The sequence below is a fragment of a genome, unplaced genomic scaffold (genome assembly GCF_019419815.1).
Source record: "Pyrus x bretschneideri cultivar Hongxiangsu unplaced genomic scaffold, Pyrus_bretschneideri_v1 Contig59, whole genome shotgun sequence".
Taxonomy (NCBI): Eukaryota; Viridiplantae; Streptophyta; class Magnoliopsida; order Rosales; family Rosaceae; genus Pyrus; species Pyrus x bretschneideri.
In genome coordinates this window covers 51,424-76,720 of record NW_025999797.1, presented here as the reverse complement: position 1 = coordinate 76,720, position 25,297 = coordinate 51,424, and the positions used below count along the sequence as shown (strand labels likewise).

The 25,297-nt window shown below is 36.7% G+C and overlaps 4 protein-coding genes and 1 long non-coding RNA gene across 6 annotated transcripts; all 5 read left to right on the top strand.

Annotated features, from left to right (window-relative positions):
* The first annotated feature begins 1,018 nt into the window (after positions 1-1,018).
* On the top strand, positions 1,019-3,902 carry LOC125471217 (B3 domain-containing transcription factor VRN1-like). The gene is made up of 6 exons (XM_048571414.1): positions 1,019-1,188; positions 1,396-1,879; positions 1,996-2,150; positions 2,273-2,801; positions 2,919-3,046; positions 3,187-3,902. The coding sequence occupies exons 1-6, from the start codon at positions 1,084-1,086 to the stop codon at positions 3,532-3,534; spliced, it is 1,749 nt and encodes a 582-aa protein (XP_048427371.1). The 5' UTR covers positions 1,019-1,083; the 3' UTR covers positions 3,535-3,902.
* A 1,560-nt stretch (positions 3,903-5,462) lies between these two features.
* LOC125471171 lies at positions 5,463-7,043 on the top strand. Its single transcript, XR_007253449.1, has 2 exons — positions 5,463-5,946; positions 6,176-7,043. It is a non-coding gene; the product is annotated as an uncharacterized LOC125471171 (long non-coding RNA).
* A 5,772-nt stretch (positions 7,044-12,815) lies between these two features.
* On the top strand, positions 12,816-14,337 carry LOC103965213 (probable indole-3-pyruvate monooxygenase YUCCA11). The gene is made up of 4 exons (XM_009378232.2): positions 12,816-13,427; positions 13,574-13,807; positions 13,924-14,046; positions 14,149-14,337. Exons 1-4 carry the CDS (start codon positions 12,816-12,818, stop codon positions 14,335-14,337), a joined length of 1,158 nt encoding a protein of 385 aa, XP_009376507.2.
* Positions 14,338-16,492: 2,155 nt separating this feature from the next.
* Positions 16,493-19,025, top strand: LOC103965190 (B3 domain-containing transcription factor VRN1-like). 2 transcript variants are annotated; one of them, XR_007253530.1, is made up of 5 exons: positions 16,493-16,662; positions 16,870-17,353; positions 17,470-17,624; positions 17,747-18,534; positions 18,675-19,025. XR_007253530.1 is itself a non-coding variant. In XM_009378203.3 (4 exons), the coding sequence occupies exons 1-4, from the start codon at positions 16,558-16,560 to the stop codon at positions 18,299-18,301; spliced, it is 1,299 nt and encodes a 432-aa protein (XP_009376478.2). In that variant the 5' UTR covers positions 16,493-16,557; the 3' UTR covers positions 18,302-18,570. The 2 variants fall into 2 exon arrangements, 1 of the variants encoding a protein (XP_009376478.2); XM_009378203.3 differs by lacking the exon at positions 18,675-19,025 and having other exon boundaries at positions 17,747-18,570.
* A 3,838-nt stretch (positions 19,026-22,863) lies between these two features.
* LOC103965214 (B3 domain-containing transcription factor VRN1-like) lies at positions 22,864-24,516 on the top strand. The gene is made up of 4 exons (XM_048571342.1): positions 22,864-22,950; positions 23,168-23,558; positions 23,788-23,996; positions 24,091-24,516. The coding sequence occupies exons 1-4, from the start codon at positions 22,864-22,866 to the stop codon at positions 24,514-24,516; spliced, it is 1,113 nt and encodes a 370-aa protein (XP_048427299.1).
* Positions 24,517-25,297: the final 781 nt, after the last annotated feature.

Below are 25,297 nucleotides of genomic sequence, written 5' to 3'. Positions count from 1 at the left end.
TTTAATTTGATTATTAATTTCATCTTATACTTGATGGTAATTATGCAATAAGGTAGAAAAGACAATTCACATTTGAAGTTTAAGTTGGGTGTAAAGAGAGGTTATATGGGTTCAAATAAAATTTTCCAAAAAAATATGAGGTGCCAAACAATCCTTAAAGAATATTTCTTGTCTTTTTGGGATGTTGGGTTCATAGTAGACTTGACATTTTCAACCCGATCCGTTAACCCGACACGACCTGTTAAAATTAGTATTCGGATGAATGATAAACGGGTCTAGTGGTTAACGGGTCAACTCGTTAATCAACGGGTTATTCTGGATGAACCCGTGAAACCCGTTAAAACCCGTTAGTGAGGACTTTTGTGTAAATTCAATAGTCCTAAGCCCAAATGGGTGGCCCTATGCGGATCGAATGGCTGCAATCAGCTGGACGCGAAAAGAGACACCTCTCAGATTCAATCCCTCGCGCTCACCTTTGCTACGCCGCAATTCTCAACTTAGCTTTTGACATCCCACAAAGTCTGCAATTCTTCGAAATCCCGAAGACCCACTCCGCCAGCAGGGGTGAAATTTGCAGAGGGAGTAAAGGAATTGCCAGAGGTTGTTTTGTCCAGCGTGGACTTCATTGCTTTTTTTGCATTCGTCCAAGCTTATCCAAATTAATTGTTGTATGTTGATTTTGCTCCTGAATCAAAGTTTTGTTTTTGTTTGAGCTTAATTGCATTTTTTTTTTAATTTGTTTGTTTGTTAACCTGGTAAAAAAAAAAATTGTTAATAGTTGAAACGGATGACCTGTTAAGTACTGTTAACTTAACAGGTTATGATCCGTCAAATTAACGGGTCGAGTTGGACCCAACTCAAACCCAATAAACCTAACTCTTTTACCGGCCTAGTTCAGAGTATGCATTCAACCTAATTAAAGGCAAGTAATTTGACTCGTTTAGCTAACCGAATTAACTGGACTTTTTTGGGGTAAAATTATGTACTCCAACACCCCACGCTCAAATCGATAAAACCTAGTGAATAGAGCTTTCCTTCTACAAACCGGTAGTGCTGTTTTGAAAGACCTTTGATTCAACGTCTATGGCTTCCGCTCCCCCGGAAAATATTAACCGGCCAATATTTTCTCCGACGACTCCCCATTTTTTCAAAATCATTCTAGAGGACACTTCCAAAGACAGAAAATTTGTAAGAGTCTCTCTCCCTCTCTCTCGTCATCCATACATATGTGTGGCTACACCAAGTGAGAAAGTATTATCCGTTTCTTATGCGTGTGACAAATGTCCGCTGCAGTTATTTTATGATTACGATTATGTTTGTTTATTAGCAACAAAAACGAAGACTTTTTTTTCACAATTTTTTGATCAGTTACTTGGGATGTTTTCTGCTATGCAGGGAATTCCAAAGAAATTTGTGATGAAATATGGTGAAGGAATATCAAATCCAGTATGTCTTAAGCTTCCAAGTGGTTCAGAATGGATAGTAGAACTTAGAAGATGGGATGGTGAGGTTTGGTTTGACAATGGTTGGCCAGAGTTTTCCAAATTTTACTCTCTAGATTGCGGTCACTGGCTGGTTTTTCGATATGAGGGGAATTCCAAATTCAATGTGTGTATATTTGATAAAAGTTGCACGGAGATTGAATATCCATTAACAATGCCAAAGATGGAACTAACTTCTCATGATGAATCTCGTGACAATTCTGCAAATGATTCTAGTGATGATTATGGTGACGATTTGAGTTACAAGTCCGGTGATGGTTCTGGTGATAATTCTGCTATGATCTTAGATAAATTTTTACCTTGCCCAAGAAAAACAAGGGAGAAATCTACATTGCCAAGTCCTCAGCCTCACAAGAAAAGGATAACAAGTTGGAGTGGTAAGCATTATAAAATCTCACCGGAAGTGAAACTAAAATGACATGTTTGTTTCTATTTGTATTACGTATTGTGTTTTCAGCTAATCTGTAATATCCTACTGCAAATTGTTTTACAGGAAAATGTGATTTTCCAACCGAAAAATATGGAGTCACGTCGTCTAGCACTCCAAGTGGAGAGGTTGTAGCTCTTCGGAGAGCTATTGCTTTCAAATCACAAAACCCTTCTTTCATTGTTGTCATGAGGCTCAGTTATATCAACTCTGGGCTCTTGGTAAACTTTATAAAATTTTGTATTCATGTGTCAGTAAATAATATCGTTAATATTCTCAATCTTCATTCCCTTTTTTACTTTCTCATTCATGCTATCCTTCGTTATTTTTGTGTTCCTTCCAGTGGTTGCCATCTGAGTTTTGCAAGCTACGTCCTATTAAGAAATCCTGTGAGGTCATTCTTCAAGTTTCGGATGGGAGAACTTGGACTGTTGATTTGAGATATGAAGAAGGAAAGGCCACATTCAGGCGTGGTTGGATGGACATTGTTTGTGACAATAATTTGGAACTTGGTGATGTGTGTGTTTTTGTGTCAACTAGCAACGTAAAACCCTTATTTGATGTTTTCATTTTCCGCTCTAAAGAAGCGGCCAGTTGTAGCATTGATGAGGGAAAAACAGTGCCTAAGATGGAAGAATCTGATCAAGCAGATGGTGATTCTGTTCAAATCTTGGATGAGGATTCTACTGATGACTCTAGTGATGAGTTTAGTGAGGATTCTGATAACAATTCTAGTAATGGATCCAGTGATGATTCTTGTGATAATTCTGTTGTAATATTTGACAAATTTCCATCCCACCAAAGAAAAACAAGTAAGAAATCTTCATTACCATATCCTCAGCCTCAGAAGAAAAGCAGAACAACTACAAGCGGTAAAGCAGTCTAAAATCTAAGATAGAAGTGAAAACGAAAGAACATATATGTTTCTACATAACCATATTGTGTTCCTTTATTCTCTTCCTGTTCGTAATATTTTACTTTTTTTACAGGGAAATATGATGTTCCAACTGAAAGTGGAGGCAGTATAGCCCTTCAGAGAGCTACTGCTTTCAAATCTCAAAACCCTACTTCTTTTGTTGTTGCCATGAGTCCTAGTTACATCAGCTCTTATTTCTTAGTAAGCATTCCACGAACGTCCATGTTGAGCCATTAAGATTTCGTTTACTTGTATCAGTAGAAGAATCATCAATGTTTCTTTCAAAGATTTTCTTACCTTCTCCTTTCTGCATTGTTTTCTTCGTTGTGTGTTCTTTTCAGTTTTTGCCGTCTGATTTTCACAAGGTACATCATATCAAAAAGTCCTGTGAAGTCATCCTTCGAGTTTCAAATGTGGGAACTTGGCCCGTTGATTTGAATTATTTTTCAGAAGGAAAGAAGGCCAAATTCGGGCGTGGTTGGATGGAAGTTGTGCGTGACAATAATTTGGAAAGTGGTGATGTGTGTGTCTTTGTGTCGATCAACAACAGCGCTAAACCTTTATTTGATGTTGTCTTTTTCCGCTCTGGACAAGCTGCAAAGCGTACCAATATTGACGGGGAGAAAACAGTGCCAGCTGAGATGGAAGAAAATGTTGATGCAGCTGCTGATTCTGTTCAAAACTTGTAGCCTGGGACAAATTTCTGAAATGATTTCCTTTTGAACAAAAAATAGCATATGTTTAGGAACAGTTTTTGCTTACCACTATCAATCTCGCTGTCTGCTCCCCTCCTAGTAGCTTGCCTTGTGTTCCACTAACCAACCAATGTTAACTTTAAAAATAAATGTTTTTTCAAAATATTTAAGAAAACAAATTAAACATAACCAAAAATAAAAACAAGAAAACCCAATAGACCCAACCCTGAGAACCGTCCTCCCCCCTTCATCTCCCCAATTGTCTCTTTTAGGAATAATCTGGTAAATTTGGTTTTGTTTGTTTATCTCAGTCAACTAACCAATTGAACAATCATTCTTCTAAGTGCACCGCATGATGAATCAGTCGTTTCTTTGTGGTTTATTTATTTATTTATTATTAAACTGATGTAACGAATGGAGCTATAAATAATGTGTTCGAATTCTGATCGTTTTCACGTGAACCACCTTCTAAGCCCAAGTATTCCTCGATAACTTATTACATGCAAAGATTTCTTATGCATGACTATGAAACAGAGCAGAGGCCCTCCTTGGCATACAAATTGAGTTATGACTATGATGATTGGATTATGGTTTAAGTGTTGATAAACGTGCTCATTTTTATTAATGATACATTATTTAGTTTGCAAATTTTATCTACAAATTTAACCTTTATAGCATTACCCATTAGATATATGGGGTGTGGACTTGTCACATACCCATTGTTAATTTATGTCATTTGATCTTCTTTAATTCATTCGATCTGACAGTAGCAAATTAAGAGGATGTGTGAGAAGTAAAAAAATGTGTGTGGATAGCACATTTCTAAATAAATACAATACTTTAATTGGACTTTTGATATTCTAATAATGCTACACTTTCCAACCCTTTTTTTCAATAAACATCGCATTATCATAATTGAAGTAGACATTTTTGAAGTGCACATCGATTTCTACAAAGGGATGAATGGTTTTTCAATACAATGAATAGTGTGTATATAAAGTGAAGAATAATGCTAAGTAGATCAATTTTTTAGATTATATTTGTAATTATGTGATGTTGCGTTACCAATAATAAATAAATACGATAATCAACACTTAATAATTTAATAGAAAATTTTGTTTTAATCTCTATATAAGATTGTTTTTTTCAACCGGCCAAATCGGATTAATGGTTTCCGTGGTAATAGGATATTCGGAGGATTGCCCATGTGGTAAAAAAATTAAGATTAAACCCTTATGATGAAAATTATTAGCAAAATTAACCCAAAAAACAAACTTCTGTTAAGCTCAGTTAAGTACAAGGATAAAATGTCCAACCACGCTCTTTATTTCTGCTAGCCTTCTCTTCTTCTCTCTGTGTCTGTGCAATTATACCTCCACGGCAGCACCGCCCTCTTATTTTTAATGTCAACCACACTCTTCCGCCTTTAATGTCAACCACACTCTTTTTTTTATGGAAGCTCTTTTTTTATGTCTGACAAGTTTGCATCAAATGGGTTGCTTGACTCCAAGCCCAGCAGTGATGTCTGCTCCCTCGTCTGCAAGCGATAGCTCGCCCCCGAGCGCCTCAGCAGCACCGCCCTCTGCATCGGCACCATCGGCAGCCCGGACCTCATCGTCGGCCTCCTCGCCGCCAATTCCGCAACGTTCGCACCGTTCACATTGACAAGCGCCTTAACCTTTCGTCGGTGAGGCTGCATTCTGCCAATGGCTCCGACGACAACGTGCTTGATTTGAACAGCTTATCGGACGCCGGTATGACTGCTATCAGCGACAGATTACCCAGGCTCGAAAAGCTGAGCTTAATCTGGTGCTCCAGTGCCTCCAGTATCGGTCTAATTTTGCTGAGAAGTGTAAATTGTTGAAATCATTGGATTTGCAGGCGAGTGTTTGCTTAATTGGCTTTTAATCTCTTCTGTTATTGCCTTGTTAGGGTTGAATTTTAATGCTTGAAGTCTGCAATTCATCCTTTTAAATTTATCACCAGTTAGTTAACACGATCTCTGTTGTGCACAGAGTATTCCAAAGAAATTTGTGAAGAAATATGGAGATAAGCTTTCAAACCCAGTACTTCTTAAGCTTCCAAATGGTTCAGAATGGCCAGTAGAACTCAGAAGATGGGATGGTAAGGCTTGGCTTGACAATGTTTGGCCAGACTTCTCTGACTTTTACTCTCTACGCTGCGGTCACTGGCTAGTATTCCAATATGAAGGGAATTCCAAATTCAACGTGTTCATATTTGATAGAAGTTGCACAGAGATTGACTATCCACAAGCAATGCCCCAGATGGACTCAGCTGATCAAGATGATGATTCTGATGATGATTTAGACGATTATTCAACCCATAGGGGGAAATCTACATTGCCTTGTACTAGGCCTCACAAGAAAAACAGAACAAGTTCAAGTGGTAAAGCCTAACTCAACATCAACTTACACTATTACACATAATGTGGTTGTGGTTCCATATCATAGTTTGATCATTCAACTTTCGTCAAATGACCTTCGAGAAGTCATTGAAAAAGTTGAAAAGAACTGAAAAATTGCCAAACATGTGTTTCTATTTTTAATACATGTTATTTTGTTTTCTGCCATTACGGGTTTGCATGTAATGTTCTATATATTGCAATCTTTAACAGGGAAAGATAATTTTCCCGCTAATAAACGTGGAGAAGGCAAATCTAACACTCGAATATTCGAGAAACAAAGACCTGGGTATGTTGGGAGAATGAATCCATTGACTAAGAATGGAAAAGCTACAGCTCTTGATAGAGCTGAGGTCTTCAAATCTCAAAACCCTTCTTCTTTCCATGTTGCCATGAAGCCAACTTATCTTCGACGATTCTAGTAAGGTTACCCTTCGAGTTTCGGATGGGAGAACTTGGCATGTTGATATGAATTACGATAAAGGAAAATCCAATTTCACTTTCTGTAGAGGTTGGTTGGAATTTATGCGTGACAATAATTTGGTACTGGATGATGTGCGCGCTTTTGTGTTGAATACCAACAACACTAAACCTTTGTTTGATGTCGTCCTTTTCCGAGCCCATGATGATGGGGAAAAAACAGTGCTTGAGATACAAGAAGGTGATTTTCTACCGCGCCCAAAATCGGAGGGGAGATCTCCAATAGCACAGCAGTCCAACAAGAAAAAGAGAACAAGTTGGAGTCCGAAAGCTAGAGCTGGTCCTGAGTTTTTAGGAGCCTGGGACAAAATTCTAAATTGAGTTCCTTCTGAAGACACCCTCACAAGTCACAAGTTTCAGTATATCTAACTTTGACAATTTGGTGAAATGTCCCTGTACCACTGGGTTTTATGGCTTTCTATTTTTTTGTTGTCTCGCTTAGCCAAGGACATTTTTAGACTCCTTTCTTTAATTGCGTGATGTAATGGTGTTTTTCTTTTTCTTGGTTTTTGAATTCTCCTTTTGGTCATAAAAATTTACCTTTCATGTAATTATTAGCTATATCAAACTAACAAAATGAAATATGCATTGCTGCTGTTTAGTATTCGTAAACCTAGCATAAAACTATTTGGACACTCTTGCTTGTATTAGAGTGTCTATCAGCAAATATGTCAGTTTTGTGTATTTAAATAACATCACGTGTTTACTATTAATATTGTAGTGTCACTTTGGTGCTTTGGCAGTGTCAAATGCAATTCTGGTGTTTTGCGTGATAGTTGGTCGATGTGCAGAGTTGCTTGCGTGGCGACAATATGTGTTGAGTTGCAAGGGTTTGAATTGTTGTTTTCTTCAGGTATTATTTATTTTGTATATGGATACTTTTTAAGGTCAAGGTTACGAATTTGGACAATGTACTTTTTACTTAAATATACCATATTTAGTTCACGTATATCCTAACTTATTAAGCTTTTTTCATGATACATTGTTGTTTAATTTAAAAAATGCTCGTTCAAAAGATTTAACTTTGGAAGTTGTAACATCTTTTTTGTTAATGAGGTCTATAAGAATGAAAGAAAAATTCTAATGCTAGTGGAAATATTCCACCATATATAGAAGAAAAATAATGTTACGAGCGTGCTGCGCAACATGCTTGATGGAAATAAACTTGTACCTGTCCAGCACTGCGGTCCTTCATTTTTATCTTTTCTTTCTTCTGAGTTTACGTAAACAAAGGTGTATGCCGTAATCGGAATCCAATTCCGTAAATTGATTCCGATTACGGGTACGTAAACGTGCCATAAATCATTTCAAAGTCTGGTAGCAGTAAACAAACTTCACAGCCATTTAAAGGAGGTGGATTGTCTGCCCTCCCATTTCCATACTTTTCTCATGCCCTTCTATTTGTGTGGTCACAGTTAAGCCATGTTAACATTTTATATTCCTATTACTTTTTGTTTTATTATTTCGATAAAAAATTAATATAAAATGTTGACGTGACTTAACCATAACCACGCATCACATGAGGGCATGAGGAGAATATGAAAATGGATGGCAGACAATCCACCTCTCCATTTAAATGCCTTAAGTTTTTCGTTTTCTTTTTGGTAAGAACATCCACTAACTAATATTTTTCTTTTTCTTTTTATATTGTTCAATCAAATATTTTGACATTTTTTCTATATTTTTAGTTGGCTTTTTTTAAGGTAATAAAATATTGGGTAAATTACAAAAAACTACTTCAACTATTGGGCCAATCACAGTTTCATACTTCATGTTTAAAACATTTCTATGTCATACCTCAACTTATAAATTTGTTGCAATGTCAGACCTCCATTAACTTTTCCGTCAAATTGACTGTTAAATATTGACGTGGCTTGAGGCGAGACCCACTTCCTATTAAAAAAATAATTAAATATTACAACAACAACAACAATAACAAAGCCTTTTACCACTAAGTGGGGTTGGCTATTCTGTATCATATCCTCTGTTAGATCCAAGTACTCTAAGTCTTTTCTTAGAGTCTTTTCCAAAGTCTTCCTAGGTATTTCTCTACCCCTTTGGCCATGGACCTCTGTCCCGTAGTCGCATCTTCTAACTGGAGCGTCAGTAGGCCTTCGTTGCACATGTTCAAACCACCGTAACCGATTTTCTCTCATCTTTCCTTGAATTTCGGCTACTCCTACTTTACCTCGTATATCTTCATTCCTAATCTTATCCTTTCTCGTGTGCCCACACATCCAACGAAGCATCCTCATCTCCGCTACACCCATTTTATGTACGTGTTGATGCTTCACCGCTCAACATTCAGTGCCATACAGCATCGCCGGCCTTATTGTCGTCCTATAAAGTTTTCCCTTGAGCTTCAATGGCATATGACGGTCACACAACACACCAGATGCACTCTTCCACTTCATCCATCCAGCTTGTATTTTATGGTTGAGGTCTCTATCTAAATCTCTATTCTTTTGCAAGATAGATCCTAGGTAGCGAAATTGGTCACTCTTTGGTACTTCCTAATCTCCGATCCTCACTCCTAACTCATTTGGGCCTCCATTTGCACTGAACTTGCACTTCGTATATTCTGTCTTTGATTGACTTAGGCGAAGACCTTTAGATTCCAACACTTATCTCCAAAGGTTAAGCTTCACATTTACCCTTTCCTGAGCTTCATCTATCAACACTATATCGTCTGCGAAAAGCATACACCAAGGAATATCATCTTGAATATGTCCCGTTAGCTTATCCATTACCAATGCAGAAAGGTAAGGACTTAAAGATGAGTCTTGGTGTAACCCTACAGTTATGAGGAAGCTTTCGGTTTGTCCTTCATGAGTTCTTACGATAGTCTTTGCTCCATCATACATATCCTTTATAACTTGGATATATACTACTCGTACTCCTTTCTTCTCTAAAATCCTCCAAAGAATATCTCTTGGGACCCTATCATACGTTTTTTCCAAATCTATAAAGACCATGTGTAAATCATTTTTCATATCTCTGTATCTTTCCATTAATCTTCGTAAGAGATAGATTGCCTCCATGGTTGAGCGCCCTGGCATGAACCCAAATTGGTTGTCCGAGACCTGTGTCTCTTACCTCAATTTATGCTCAATGACTCTCTCCCAGAGCTTCATTGTATGACTCATTAGCTTAATACCCTTATAATTCATGCACTTTTGTACATCGCCCTTATTCTTGTAGATAGGCACCAAAGTACTCTTTTGCCACTCATTTGGCATCTTCTTCACTTTCAAAATCCTATCAGAAAGGTCTGTGAGCCATGTTATACTTGTCACTCCCAAGACTTTCCACACTTTGATTGGTATATCATTTGGGCCCACTGCTTTTCTATGCTTCATCTTTTTCAAAGCTAAACAACCACTTATTCCTTCCTAATTCGGCGGTAAAATGAGTAGTTTCTACACTCTTCTGAGTTACTCAACTCCCCCAGAGAAATACTCCTTTCATGTCCTTCATTGAAAAGATTATGAAAACAACCTCTCCATCAATCTTTGACCGCTTTGGAGAGGTTATTAAAAACAAACAAAATAAAATCATTTAATAATTTTTTTTAAATGGAGGACCCACACCTACAATCCCATCCCTCTTCTTCCCTATGCACCCGTGTCCCCTACCCCCAACCTTCCTTCACCACCAAAACTAGAACCCCACCATGACTCTCCCTCGTCTTCATCCTCCCTACTCGATCGTCTTCTCCACCCAGCCACCTCTGCCAAATTCCAGTCAAGTCTTCCTACTTCTGCAACTCTCCAAAAACCCTTAAATGCCCATCAAATCCTAGACTAATTACTTCATCCTTCAACTCTTTTCTTCTTCTCCTATGGGCTATGAGAACTAAGGCTCAGACGAAGCCCACCCCTCTCGTCGTCGCTGTCCTCTTTGCAAATCGTCTCTGTCGCCGCCTCTGTCACCAATATTGCAACAATGCCAACCGACGCCAATCCCCTTTTTGCGCCCTCACTGTATCGCTATCTCCGAAACCGTAGCTCGACCCCCGACAACTCCACGTACATCGACCCGCATCAAGAGCCCTGTCAAAAGCTCTGACAACTCGAGCTCGTACTCTCTCTCATGATCTCCGTCTTCTTCCTCCGAGTACCTCAAAATCACGGTGTAAAATTTCTGGGATTTTGACTTGGGCAATCTCGCCCTTGAGGATAGTGAGGGTGCAAAGTAGGGATTATAGGGGAATATGGTAGCGGAGGAGGAGGAGGATGAAGAGGAGGGGGAGGGGGAGAGAAAGGGGGATGAGGAAGAAGACAAGAGTTGGAGGACACAAGTGTGAAGGAAGGTTAAGGGTGAGGGACACGGGTGGATAGAGAAGAAGGGGGGATGGGTTTGTAAGAGTGGGTCCCTCATTTAAAAAAATTATTAAATGATTTTATTTTTCAGTTTTTAATATTTAATTAATTTTTTTTATAGGAATTGGGCTCCGCCTCAAGCCACGTCAGCATTTAACGGTCAATTTGATAGAAAAGTTAACGGAGGTCTGACATTACAACAAATTTATACGTTGAGGTATGACACTGAAATGTTTTAAACATGAGGTATGAAACTGTGATTGGCCCCATAGTTGAGGTAGTTTTTTTGTAATTCACCCTAAAACATTTATTGACTAAAAGTTGTTTCTTGTAATTTTAATGTGCTATTTTAAGTTTTATAAAATGTCAGGCTGTTGACCTTAAAAACTACCAATCCTACGTGGCGAGCATGCCAAGTAATTAATAAACTAACTACGTCCTTTGGTTATGTGCGGGGTGTGCCAACTCGTCGGTCGAGTTCGGTGGGGGAGTAAAATGTGTTGATGTGGCGTTGGGCGCGCTACTGACTTCTTGATCTTGCTATTGTGGTCGAGGAAGGAACACGTCTCGGCCTTCGGGTTCTAGAGGCTGAAGACAAGGCTGCTAGTTCTGCAAAGTTCACAAATTGTATGTTGTGTAAAACCATCTCACACTGGACGCATGTATGTCTCAGATTAGAGGTGAGGTGTATGGCTTATGTGAACATATAGCACAGCTGTAAATGGAAGGACAATGTACTTGAGGTTGTAGCTAGATAAGAATGAATGTAAACGAATGAATCAATCAATAAAATTAGCAGCTATGATTTGTTCACTCTAACTCTCTGAAAATTCCTTTTGTTCTTTACCTTTTCTCTCATAAGTTTTTACTAGAAATCCATCACATAATAGTTTTAAAAGTTAGTCCGGTAATTAAACTGTATGGACATATTACATGGGTAATATGATAAACTGTTGATATGTCATGGGTAATATATCGTGCATAAAATTATCAATTACTGCCTGCACAACGTATCGACATATTACATGCATTTTCAACAATGTCAACGTACGTTAAAGAATCGATGTCCCACACTAGGAATCTGGTGCATAAGTTTAATTCTGTCAAACAAAAATTCTAGCTAAGGAAATATCATTAAACTTTACTGGTTTTACTACATATAATATCATTAAACTTTACTGGTTTTACTACATATAAGTGCAAAATAATGACATCCATGTAACTCAAAGGCATTTGGATTTTTTATAAAAAAAAAAAAAAAAAAAAAAGAAAAAAAAAAAGGCCCTTCGAATTCATATTTGAGCCGTACTGATATTGCCAACAAATTCTTCACAAACAATTCATGAGTACATATTTGCTTACCAGTGTACTTAGTATCATTGAATGAGTTTAGATTTTGATGGTGGTAAGCAAAAGTATTCAAAAATATGTGGTGGTAGGTATACGACCAACCTAACTAAAGCTGAAACTTTTGGGGCCTTAGTGCGAAAATGAAAAATAAGATCATCTCTTGTACTAATTTTTAAAACCATGTATTAATGCCATAAACTAAAATTTATAACTCCGAATCATCAACAAAAATCATCAATTTACAAAAACTCATCGATTTTATTGTTTGACTATATTTGTCTCTTTTCTCTATTATTTTTGTTAAATTAGCTGTCCTATCATTTATAGGCTAATATGAAACCTGGCATGTGAATTTGATGTTGTTTGGCGTAACTCGTTTCAACTACATATCTGCTGGCTGGGCTGCATTTGCAAAGCGAAACTGTTTGACAGGAAAAGTTCGCATGGTTCCACATCAAAGTGCTCCAAACACGACAGGAATTATTCATACGAAGTACTGCTGCAACTGATTCAACAAATTTGTTAGAAATGAGTAAGTAGTCCTGCCTGTAATTAGTAATTCTAAGTTGGCTTTGTGTTGTACTATTGGGTTTAAATTCCTGAGCGTGTAATATGTTGTACACAGAATCAAATTCCGAAAAACAAAAACAAGAATCTTTCAGTCACTTGACAAAACCACCTAACCAAAATTCAACATAGAAATGGAGGAAGTGCAGGTGGTCATCGTCGGTGCTGGTCCGGCCGGCTTAGCAACCTCAGCGTGTCTTAATCACCTTAACATTGCAAATGCGGTACTCGAAAGAGAAGATTGCTATGCTTCTCTTTGGAAGAAAAAGTCATATGATCGTTTGAAGCTACACCTAGCAAAGCAATTTTGCGAACTTCCCTATATGCCTTTCCCTTCAGATACACCTACATACGTCCCCAAGAATTTGTTTGTTCAATACTTGGATACTTATGTATCCCAATTCAACATAAACCCTAAGTGCAACCGAAGCGTGAAGTCTGCTTTCTACGATGTGGATTTAGAGAAATGGTGTGTCAAGGTCGAGAACACGCTTTCGGGTGCACAAGAAATGTATCTTGGGAAGTTTCTTGTGGTGGCAAGTGGTGAAAATAGCGTAGGTTATATTCCTCAAGTGCGTGGCTTGGATGGGTTCAATGGGCAGGCCATTCATTCAATCAAGTATGAAAACGGCATGAAATATGGTGGGAAAAATGTTTTGGTCGTTGGTTCTGGTAATTCAGGCATGGAAATTGCTTATGATTTGTCGAGTTCGGGAGCTAATACTTCCATTGTTGTCCGTAGCCCGGTAAAACTTCTGCCTGCCTTTTTCTCCCACACAAGGACAACTAAAGTTGTTCCTTTTTTTTTTAAGCTCCTTGAATGTGCACTCAAATTTGTATCGATCATCTTATTTCAAGTACATTAATATTTAAACTTTTGTAAACATCGCAGGTACATGTTCTCAGCAAGGAAATTGTGTTCTTTGGAATGGTTTTGTTAAAACTCCTCCCAGTTGCAATAGTCGACATGGTTGTCGTAGGATTAGGCAAATTGAAGTACGGAAATTTATCCAAGTACGGAATTCAAAAGCCAAAACAGGGACCTTTTTATCTCAAGGCTACTAAGGGTCGATCCCCCACTATCGACGTTGGTTGCATTAAGAAGATTAAAACCAGAGAAATAACGGTAAAATAATTTTTAATGCATAATTTATATCTTCATTCTTTATCTTGCAGATTTATAACATTTACTTATGTTGTTGACAATTAAAATAATTAACTATCGATAAAAAATTTCATCAGGTCTTGCCTTCCATAACAAGCATAGAAGGAAATCTAATCAAATTTGAAAATGGCATCTATAATTGGTACGATGCTATCATATTTGCTACAGGCTACAAAAGCAGCGTTCTAAATTGGCTTAAGGTATGCGTTTATGTCTAATGTTTTCTTAGCATGTACCGAAGAATTGCTACTCTTTATGATATATACAGTCCAAATAACGTTGTTCATTGTTTTCTTGTGAAGGATGACAACTGCTACTTTAACGACAATGGAATGCCACAAAAGAGGTTCCCAGATCACTGGAAATCAGAAAATGGTCTTTACAGCGCTGGGTTCTCAAGCCGTGGATTGCTTGGCATTTCACATGATGCACATTGTATAGCAAATGACATTAGTTCGTGTTTGAACTTACACTGCAAGAAAATGGATTGACTGTGATGGATTATCAAGCGTGATACAGTAACATGGCATTCGTATTACATTCATGAATGTCATACTAACCTGCTGACATGATATTAAAGTTGAAGGATTTGTAACATTAATTCTTTACATTCTTTGAATTGATTTTTCAGCGAGTTAATTGATTCTTTGCATTTGTTTTTGGAAGTTGTACCTGCACTAAGTATTTATGTAATACGAATTTACCTGCACTGCATATGATCCATCTTTCTTTTTTAGAATTAGAAATTTTCCTCTTTATTCGCATACAAATAGAGCTAATTAGCATAACAGTCCGTTGGGATGTAGCTGCTTGTGGTAAGTATTGACTAAATAGGAGAATGCAAGTATTGTCCTTCAAAAACAAAAATAAAAAAAAAAATTTTACACACTTTGTGTGTGCCTATATGCTAGTTTTTAATTAAACTATCAATATCTCTTTTAACCCAAATTTACTAACTAAATTACCCTCGCAAACTCAATTCAGTATATAAATTTGTCTTTACACCCATTTGGAATATAAAAACACAAAATCAATGTTCTACAACTCATTCAAGATTTGTCTCTCTAGCGACATGTGCTTAGCTGTCATATAATTTCTTTTATAAAATGTTGTAGAATACAATTATATCTGCTACCAAAAGATTCAAATTTGTTCCTAGGTTCATTATCTAATAGAATTTTTTTCTCATGAGATTAACTATTCCACTCTTTCTTTGTTTCTTCAACCGGTATCCTCTTGCATGCTTCACAGCACATGAATGAAGTCTCTGCTGCAGACACCAACTTCATGCAGAGCGTTCTGCTGCAAACATTGAGGCATTTATTGAGGAGAAAAAAACAATCTCTTATATGCAAGCATCATGGAAAAGGCGCTGATTTTGTTCCTAAATTTTAAATTCTTAAAAAAAAAAAAAAAAAAAAAAAATCAAATCAAATGATTTTTTTTTTTTTTTGTATCAATCGATTGATACTTTAGTTAGAGGATTTAAAACTTCAAAATCATCATCTATCAGTAAAAAAGAGTTTGCTTTTCTCTATGAAAACGTCTTAAGGTTTTAGTTAGAATGAACGTTGGATAAAGATTGTGTGATGGTAGAGTTTGATTATTAGGTGGGTTTATTGATACATTTTAATTTGATTATTAATTTCATCTTATACTTGATGGTAATTATGCAATAAGGTAGAAAAGACAATTCACATTTGAAGTTTAAGTTGGGTGTAAAAAGAGGTTATATGGGTTCAAATAAAATTTTCCAAAAAAATATGAGGTGCCAAACAATCCTTAAAGAATATTTCTTGTCTTTTTGGGATGTTGGGTTCATAGTAGACCTGACATTTTCAACCCGATCCGTTAACCCGACACGACCTGTTAAAATTAGTATTCGGATGAATGATAAACGGGTCGAGTGGTTAACGGGTCAACTCGTTAATCAACGGATCATTTTGGATGAACCCGTGAAACCCGTTAAAACCCGTTAGTGAGGACTTTTGTGTAAATTCAATAGTCCTAAGCCCAAATGGGTGGCCCTATGCGGATCGAATGGCTGCAATCAGCTGGACGCGAAAAGAGACACCTCTCAGATTCAATCCCTCGCGCTCACCTTTGCTACGCCGCAATTCTCAACTTAGCTTTTGACATCCCACAAAGTCTGCAATTCTTCGAAATCCCGAAGACCCACTCCGCCAGCAGGGGTGAAATTTGCAGAGGGAGTAAAGGAATTGCCAGAGGTTGTTTTGTCCAGCGTGGACTTCATTGCTTTTTTTGCATTCGTCCAAGCTTATCCAAATTAATTGTTGTATGTTGATTTTGCTCCTGAATCAAAGTTTTGTTTTTGTTTGAGCTTAATTGCATTTTTTTTTTAATTTGTTTGTTTGTTAACCTGGTAAAAAAAAAAATTGTTAATAGTTGAAACGGATGACCTGTTAAGTACTGTTAACTTAACAGGTTATGATCCGTCAAATTAACGGGTCGAGTTGGACCCAACTCAAACCCAATAAACCTAACTCTTTTACCGGCCTAGTTCAGAGTATGCATTCAACCTAATTAAAGGCAAGTAATTTGACTCGTTTAGCTAACCGAATTAACTGGACTTTTTTGGGGTAAAATTATGTACTCCAACACCCCACGCTCAAATCGATAAAACCTAGTGAATAGAGCTTTCCTTCTACAAACCGGTAGTGCTGTTTTGAAAGACCTTTGATTCAACGTCTATGGCTTCCGCTCCCCCGGAAAATATTAACCGGCCAATATTTTCTCCGACGACTCCCCATTTTTTCAAAATCATTCTAGAGGACACTTCCAAAGACAGAAAATTTGTAAGAGTCTCTCTCCCTCTCTCTCGTCATCCATACATATGTGTGGCTACACCAAGTGAGAAAGTATTATCCGTTTCTTATGCGTGTGACAAATGTCCGCTGCAGTTATTTTATGATTACGATTATGTTTGTTTATTAGCAACAAAAACGAAGACTTTTTTTTCACAATTTTTTGATCAGTTACTTGGGATGTTTTCTGCTATGCAGGGAATTCCAAAGAAATTTGTGATGAAATATGGTGAAGGAATATCAAATCCAGTATGTCTTAAGCTTCCAAGTGGTTCAGAATGGATAGTAGAACTTAGAAGATGGGATGGTGAGGTTTGGTTTGACAATGGTTGGCCAGAGTTTTCCAAATTTTACTCTCTAGATTGCGGTCACTGGCTGGTTTTTCGATATGAGGGGAATTCCAAATTCAATGTGTGTATATTTGATAAAAGTTGCACGGAGATTGAATATCCATTAACAATGCCAAAGATGGAACTAACTTCTCATGATGAATCTCGTGACAATTCTGCAAATGATTCTAGTGATGATTATGGTGACGATTTGAGTTACAAGTCCGGTGATGGTTCTGGTGATAATTCTGCTATGATCTTAGATAAATTTTTACCTTGCCCAAGAAAAACAAGGGAGAAATCTACATTGCCAAGTCCTCAGCCTCACAAGAAAAGGATAACAAGTTGGAGTGGTAAGCATTATAAAATCTCACCGGAAGTGAAACTAAAATGACATGTTTGTTTCTATTTGTATTACGTATTGTGTTTTCAGCTAATCTGTAATATCCTACTGCAAATTGTTTTACAGGAAAATGTGATTTTCCAACCGAAAAATATGGAGTCACGTCGTCTAGCACTCCAAGTGGAGAGGTTGTAGCTCTTCGGAGAGCTATTGCTTTCAAATCACAAAACCCTTCTTTCATTGTTGTCATGAGGCTCAGTTATATCAACTCTGGGCTCTTGGTAAACTTTATAAAATTTTGTATTCATGTGTCAGTAAATAATATCGTTAATATTCTCAATCTTCATTCCCTTTTTTACTTTCTCATTCATGCTATCCTTCGTTATTTTTGTGTTCCTTCCAGTGGTTGCCATCTGAGTTTTGCAAGCTACGTCCTATTAAGAAATCCTGTGAGGTCATTCTTCAAGTTTCGGATGGGAGAACTTGGACTGTTGATTTGAGATATGAAGAAGGAAAGGCCACATTCAGGCGTGGTTGGATGGACATTGTTTGTGACAATAATTTGGAACTTGGTGATGTGTGTGTTTTTGTGTCAACTAGCAACGTAAAACCCTTATTTGATGTTTTCATTTTCCGCTCTAAAGAAGCGGCCAGTTGTAGCATTGATGAGGGAAAAACAGTGCCTAAGATGGAAGAATCTGATCAAGCAGATGGTGATTCTGTTCAAATCTTAGATGAGGATTCTACTGATGACTCTAGTGATGAGTTTAGTGAGGATTCTGATAACAATTCTAGTAATGGATCCAGTGATGATTCTTGTGATGATTCTTATGATAATTCTGTTGTAATATTTGACAAATTTCCATCCCACCAAGGAAAAACAAGTAAGAAATCTTCATTACCATGTCCTCAGCCTCAGAAGAAAAGTAGAACAGCTACAAGCGGTAAAGCAGTCTAAAATCTAAGATAGAAGTGAAAACGAAAGAACATATATATGTTTCTACATAACCATATTATGTTCTTTTATTCTCTTCTTGTTTGTAATATTTTACTTTTTTTACAGGGAAATATGATGTTCCAACTGAAAGTGGAGGCAGTATAGCCCTTCAGAGAGCTACTGCTTTCAAATCTCAAAACCCTACTTCTTTTGTTGTTGCCATGAGTCCTAGTTACATCAGCTCTTATTTCTTAGTAAGCATTCCACGAACGTCCATGTTGGCCCATTAAGATTTCGTTTACTTATATCAGTAGAAGAATCATCAATGTTTCTTTCAAAGATTTTCTTAACTTCTCCTTTCTGCATTGTTTTCTTCTTTGTGTGTTCTTTTCAGTTTTTGCCGTCTGATTTTCACAAGGTACATCATATCAAAAAGTCCTGTGAAGTCATCCTTCGAGTTTCAAATGTGGGAACTTGGCCTGTTGATTTGAATTATTTTTCAGAAGAAAAGAAGGCCAAATTCGGGCGTGGTTGGATGGAAGTTGTGCGTGACAATAATTTGGAAAGTGGTGATGTGTGTGTCTTTGTGTCGATCAACAACAGCGCTAAACCTTTGTTTGATGTTGTCTTTTTCCGCTCTGGACAAGCTGCAAAGCGTACCGATATTGACAGGGAGAAAACAGTGCCAGCTGAGATGAAAGAAAATGTTGATGCAGCTGGTGATTCTGTTCAAATCTTGTAGCCTGGGACAAATTTCTGAAATGATTTCCTTTTGAACAAAAAATATCATATGTTTAGGAACAGTTTTTGCTTACCACTATCAATCTCGCTGTCTGCTCCCCTCCTAGTAGCTTGCCTTGTGTTCCACTAACCAACCAATGTTAACTTTAAAAATAAATGGTTTTTCAAAAAATTTAAGAAAACAAATTAAACATAACCAAAAATAAAAACAAGAAAACCCAATAGACCCAACCCTGAGAACCGTCCTCCCCCCTTCATCTCCCCAATTGTCTCTTTTAGGAATAATCTGGTAAATTTGGTTTTGTTTGTTTATCTCAGTCAACTAACCAATTGAACAATCATTCTTCTAAGTGCACCGCATGATGAATCAGTCGTTTCTTTGTGGTTTATTTATTTATTAAACTGATGTAACGAATGGAGCTATAAATAATGTGTTCGAATTCTGATCGTTTTCACGTGAACCACCTTCTAAGCCCAAGTATTCCTCAATAACTTATTACATGCAAAAATTTCTTATGCATGCTTATGAAACAGATTGAGTTGTGACTATGATGATTGGATTATGGTTTAAGTGTTGATAAATGTGTTTATTTTTATTAATGATACATTATTTAGTTTGTAAATTTTGTCTACAAATTTAATCTCTCTAGCATTACCTATTACATATATGGGGTGTGGACTTCTCACACATCCCTTATTAATTTATGTCATTTGATCTTCTTTAATTTATTCGATTTGTAGCAAATTAAGAGGATGTGTGAGAAGTAAAAAAATGTATGTGGATAGCACATTCCTAAATAAATACAATTTTAATTGGACTTTTGATATTCTAATAATGCTACACTTTCCAACCCTTTTTTTCAATAAACATCGTATTATCATAATTGAATTTGACATTTTTGAAGTGCACATCGAGTTCTACAAAGGGATGAATGGTTTTTCAATACAATGAATAGTGTGTATATAAAGTGAAGAGCAATGGTAGGTCGATTAATTTTTTAGACCATATTTGTAATTATGTGATGTTACGCTACCAATAATAAATAAACACGTTAATCAAAATTTAATAATTTAATAGAAAACTTCGTTTTAATCTCTATATAAGATTATTTTTTCAATAGGCCAAATCGGATTAATAGTTCCCATAATGATAGGGTATTCGGAGGATTGCCCGGTAAAAAAATTAGAATTTAAAGGTGAAAATTATTAGCAAAATTAACCCAAAAAACAAACTTCTGTTAAACTCAGTTAGTATAAGGATAAAAAAGTCTAACCACACTCTTTATTTCTGCTCGCCTTCTCTTCTTCTCTCTGTGTCTGTGCAATTATACCTCCACGGCAGCATCGCCGTCTTTTTTTAATGTCAACCACACTCTTTTTTATTTTTTTATGGAGGCTCTTTTTTTGTCTGGCAAGTTTGCATCAAATGGGTTGCTTGACTCCAAGCCCATCAGTGATGCCTGCTCCCTCGTCTGCAAGCTTTAGCTCGCCCTCGAGCGCCTCAGTAGCACCGCCCTCTGCATCGGCACCATCGGCAGCCCGAACCTCATCGTCGGCCTCCTCGCCGCCAATTCCGCAACGTCCGCACCGTTCACATTGACGAGCGCCTTAACCTTTCGTCGGTGAGGCTGCATTCTGCAATTCTTCGTTTGAATACTTAACTGGAAATTATTGGTACATTCCTAAATGGGTTTCTTTTGGGATAATGTGTTGCAGTCTTGTTTTCATTAAAGGTGTAATTTTTTTTCGTAAGCATTCGAATAATGTTATTCCTACATTTTTAAGATTACAGAGACAGAAAGAAAATGGCTAACAGAGAATAAATGTGTGAGAGCCTGGAGAGTGAGCCGAGAGGAGGTACAATAATACAGACAGAAAGAAGGAAGAGAGAAGAAGGCTAAAAAGAAAGAGTGGTTGGATACTTCTATCGCTACATTTAACTGAGGTTTAACAGAAATCTCACATTTGGGTTAAATTTGCTAATAACCTTCACCACAAGGGTTTAAATTCTAATTTTTTTACCACATGGGTAATTTTCTGAATACCTTATCACCACGGGTACCATGAATCTAATTTGGCCTTTTTCAATAATACCATATGTAAGATAAAAAAAATAGTCCTCCATGTCACATTTAATCATTTTCAAAAAAAAATTAATGCATTTTTAGTTTCCCTATTACCCTTATTACTCTCTTAAAACCAATTAGAGAAACAAATATATAATTAATTTTTCAAGAATGCTTGATTAACTAGATCAATAAATAACATGTACGTTGTAACAATAACATTACCATAAACCGTCATGTGTTATTCCAATCAAAGAACCCATAAAACTCAGAAACCATGATCAAACAAAAAAGGCAGAAAACTTAGAAACCAAATTCTCGTTGTATTCAGAAAAAAAGAAAAGAAAAAAGGGCGTTTAGATGCCAAATTGAAGGTGAATTCAAAGATAAATGAAAAAAAAATACAAATAGAGAAAATAGAATGTGAAATCACAACCTAATTCACCGTATCGAATTGATCGAACCTACACTATATAGTACTTCACCGACCATACTGAATGGTAGGACCTAATTGACAGTACCCAAATAATGAACAATTTTGTATGTAGAACAATGTAGTGTACCTATATTCTCAATGCATTCTTTTTTATTTTTATAGTTTCGGATTCAATAAATTAAAACTAAATTGTCACATCCTGGCCCGGGCCCCCACCACATCCCGAGCTCGACTCCACCGTAATACGATATTGTCCGCTTTGGCCCCCGACCACGCCCTCACGGTTTTGTTTCTGGGAACTCACACGAGAACTTCCCAGTGGGTCACCCATCATGGGATTGCTCTCGTGCGAACTCGCTTAACTTCGAAGTTCCGATGGAACCCGAAGCCAGTGAGCTCCCATAAGGCCTCGTGCTAGGTAGAGATGAGAATATACATATAAATCTTACAGGATCCACTCCCTTGAACGATGTGAGATGTTACAAAATCCAGAGATAAATGAAAAGAACAATTTTTTATTTAGAAAAAATGGAATGTGAATCATAACCTAATAGACCGTACCGAATTGATCAGACCTAAACTATATAACGTACCTAATTTATCGGACCTAATCTATCAGACCTAATTTATCGGACCTGGTGAACTAAAACATAAAAAATACAAATCGTACCAAATTGACTGTATCAAATCTATCGGACCTGAACTATATAACGTACTTAATTGATCGTACAGAAGCTATCGGACATAAATTAGTGCATTCTCCACACAATATAAAATTTGAATAAATATAAATAAAAAAACAAAACAAAAAAAACAAAAAGTAGGTAGTTATAGAAAATAAGGATGACATTTTTTAGACAATGAAGATGGATGTTACTTTTACGAGTCATAATGATGAAACTATTACATTTTTCAAATTTTTATGGTGGAGGTTACATTGTAGACAATAAGGATGACATTCTTGTAAATAGTAGAGTAGTAAAACATGTGGTTTATTATTAGTGACATGCCATGGTGTATTAAAATGAAGGATCCTTTTTAGACATTGAAAACCTTCCCGGTTATATTCTAAAAATCATTTGTCACAAGCCATTATATCTAAAAGCCTCATAATTTAATTATTAACAATCACATCATATGATTTATAAAATATGGTTTAAACATATAGGTTTGCAGTATTACCTTAAAGTAAAATTTAGAATGGAAAAAAATTGAGTTATTAAACCTTTTTTTTTTATCCCTCCATTTATTCACGACCATATATATTAACTCAACCAGTATGCAGCTTTCTTCCAAGAACCTGGTGGCAAAGCTTTGAAAAAGACAATTGAAGTGTCGCTATGGCTTCTGTACACGGGAAAACTGATAACTGGCCTCCCCATTTTTTTAAAGCCATCCTAGAGGACACTTCTAGCAACAGAAAACTAGTAAGCACCTCTCTCTCTCTCTCTCTCTCTCTCTCTCAGAAACGGGTCTCCGTCGATATGCTTGTGAAAGATGTTTCTTGCCGTCACTATGCTTTTAAATAATATTGTTAGCCACAATATTGTTTGAGATGATTCATTTTTTAGCTACAAATATAGCCGATAATTCATCCTTTTAAATTTATCACCAGTTAGTTAACACGATCTCTGTTGTGCACAGAGTATTCCAAAGAAATTTGGGAAGAAATATGGAGATAAGCTTTCAAACCCAGTACTTCTTAAGCTTCCAAATGGTTCAGAATGGCCAGTAGAACTCAGAAGATGGGATGGTAAGGCTTGGTTTGACAATGGTTGGCCAGACTTCTCTGAGTTTTACTCTCTACGCTGCGGTCACTGGCTAGTATTTCAATATGAAGGGAATTCCAAATTCAACGTGTTCATATTTGATAGAAGTTGCACAGAGATTGACTATCCAGAAGCAATGCCCCAGATGGACTCAGCTGATCAAGATGATGATTCTGATGATGATTTAGACGATTATTCAACCCATAGGGGGAAATCTACATTGCCTTGTACTAGGCCTCAAAAGAAAAACAGAACAAGTTCAAGTGGTAAAGCCTAACTCAACATCAACTTACACTATTACACATAATGTGGTTGTGGTTCCATATCATAGTTTGATCATTCAACTTTCGTCAAATGACCTTCGAGAAGTCATTGAAAAAGTTGAAAAGAAAGGAAAAATTGCCAAACATGTGTTTCTATTTTTAATACATGTTATTTTGTTTTCTGCCATTAGGGGTTTGCATGTAATGTTCTATATATTGCAATCTTTAACAGGGAAAGATAATTTTCCCGCTAATAAACGTGGAGAAGGCAAATCTAACACTCGAATATTCGAGAAACAAAGACCTGGGTATGTTGGGAGAATGAATACATTGACTAAGAATGGAAAAGCTACAGCTCTTGATAGAGCCGAGGTCTTCAAATCTCAAAACCCTTCTTCTTTCCATGTTGCCACGAAGCCAACTTATCTTCGACGATTCTTGGTAAGTCGTTCAAGACCATCACAAAGTATGTTTACTTGTATCAGTAGATTTCCTTACTCTTTTTTTCTTGTTTTTGTTTTTATTTTTTCTTCAGTGGTTGCCCTCTGAGTGTCGCAATCTACATCTTGTGAGGGATTCTAGTAAGGTTACCCTTCGAGTTTCGGATGGAAGAACTTGGCCTGTTGATATGAATTACGACAAAGGAAAATCCAGTTTCACTTTCTGTAGAGGTTGGTTGGAATTTGTGCGTGACAATAATTTGGTACTGGATGATGTGTGCGCTTTTGTGTTGAATACCAACAACACTAAACCTTTGTTTGATGTCATCCTTTTCCGAGCCCATGATGATGGGGAAAAAACAGTGCTTGAGATAGAAGAAGGTGATTTTCTACCCTGCCCAAAATCGGAGGGGAGATCTCCAATAGCACCGCAGTCCCACAAGAAAAAGAGAACAAGTTGGAGTCCGAAAGCTAGAGCTGGTCCTGAGTTTTTAGGAGCCTGGGACAAAATTCTAAATTGAGTTCCTTCTGAAGACACCCTCACAAGTCACAAGTTTCAGTATATCTAACTTTGACAATTTGGTGAAATGTCCTTGTACCACTGGTTTTTATGGCTTTCTATTTTTTTGTTATTTCGCTTAGCCAAGGACATTTTCAGACTCCTTTCTTTAATTGCGTGATGTAATGGTGTTTTTCTTTTTCTTGGTTTTTGAATTCTCCTTTTGTTCACAAAAATTTACCTTTCATGTAATTATTAGCTATATCAAACTAACAAAATGAAATATGCATTGCTGCTGTTTAGTATTCGTAAAACTAGCATAAAACTATTTGGACACTCTTGCATGTATTAGAGTATCTATCAACAAATATGTCAGTTTTGTGTATTTAAATAACATCACGTGTTTACTATTAATATTGTAGTGTCACTTTTGTGCTTTGGCAGTGTCAAATGCAATTCTGGTGTTTTGCGTGATCGTTGGTCGATGTGCAGAGTCGCTTGCGTGGCGACAATATGTGTTGAGCTGCAAGGGTTTGAATTGTTGTTTTCTTTGGGTATTATTTATTTTGTATATGGATACTTTTTAAGGTCAAGGTTACGAATTTGGACAACGTATTTTTTACTTAAATATACCATGTTTAGTTCACGTATGTCCTAACTTATTAGGCTTTTTTCATGATACATCGTTGTTTAATTTAAAAAATGCTCGTTCAAAAGATTTAACTTTGGAAGTTGTAACATCTTTTTTGTTAATGAGGTCTATATGAATGAAAGAAAAATTCTAATGCTAGTGGAAATATTCC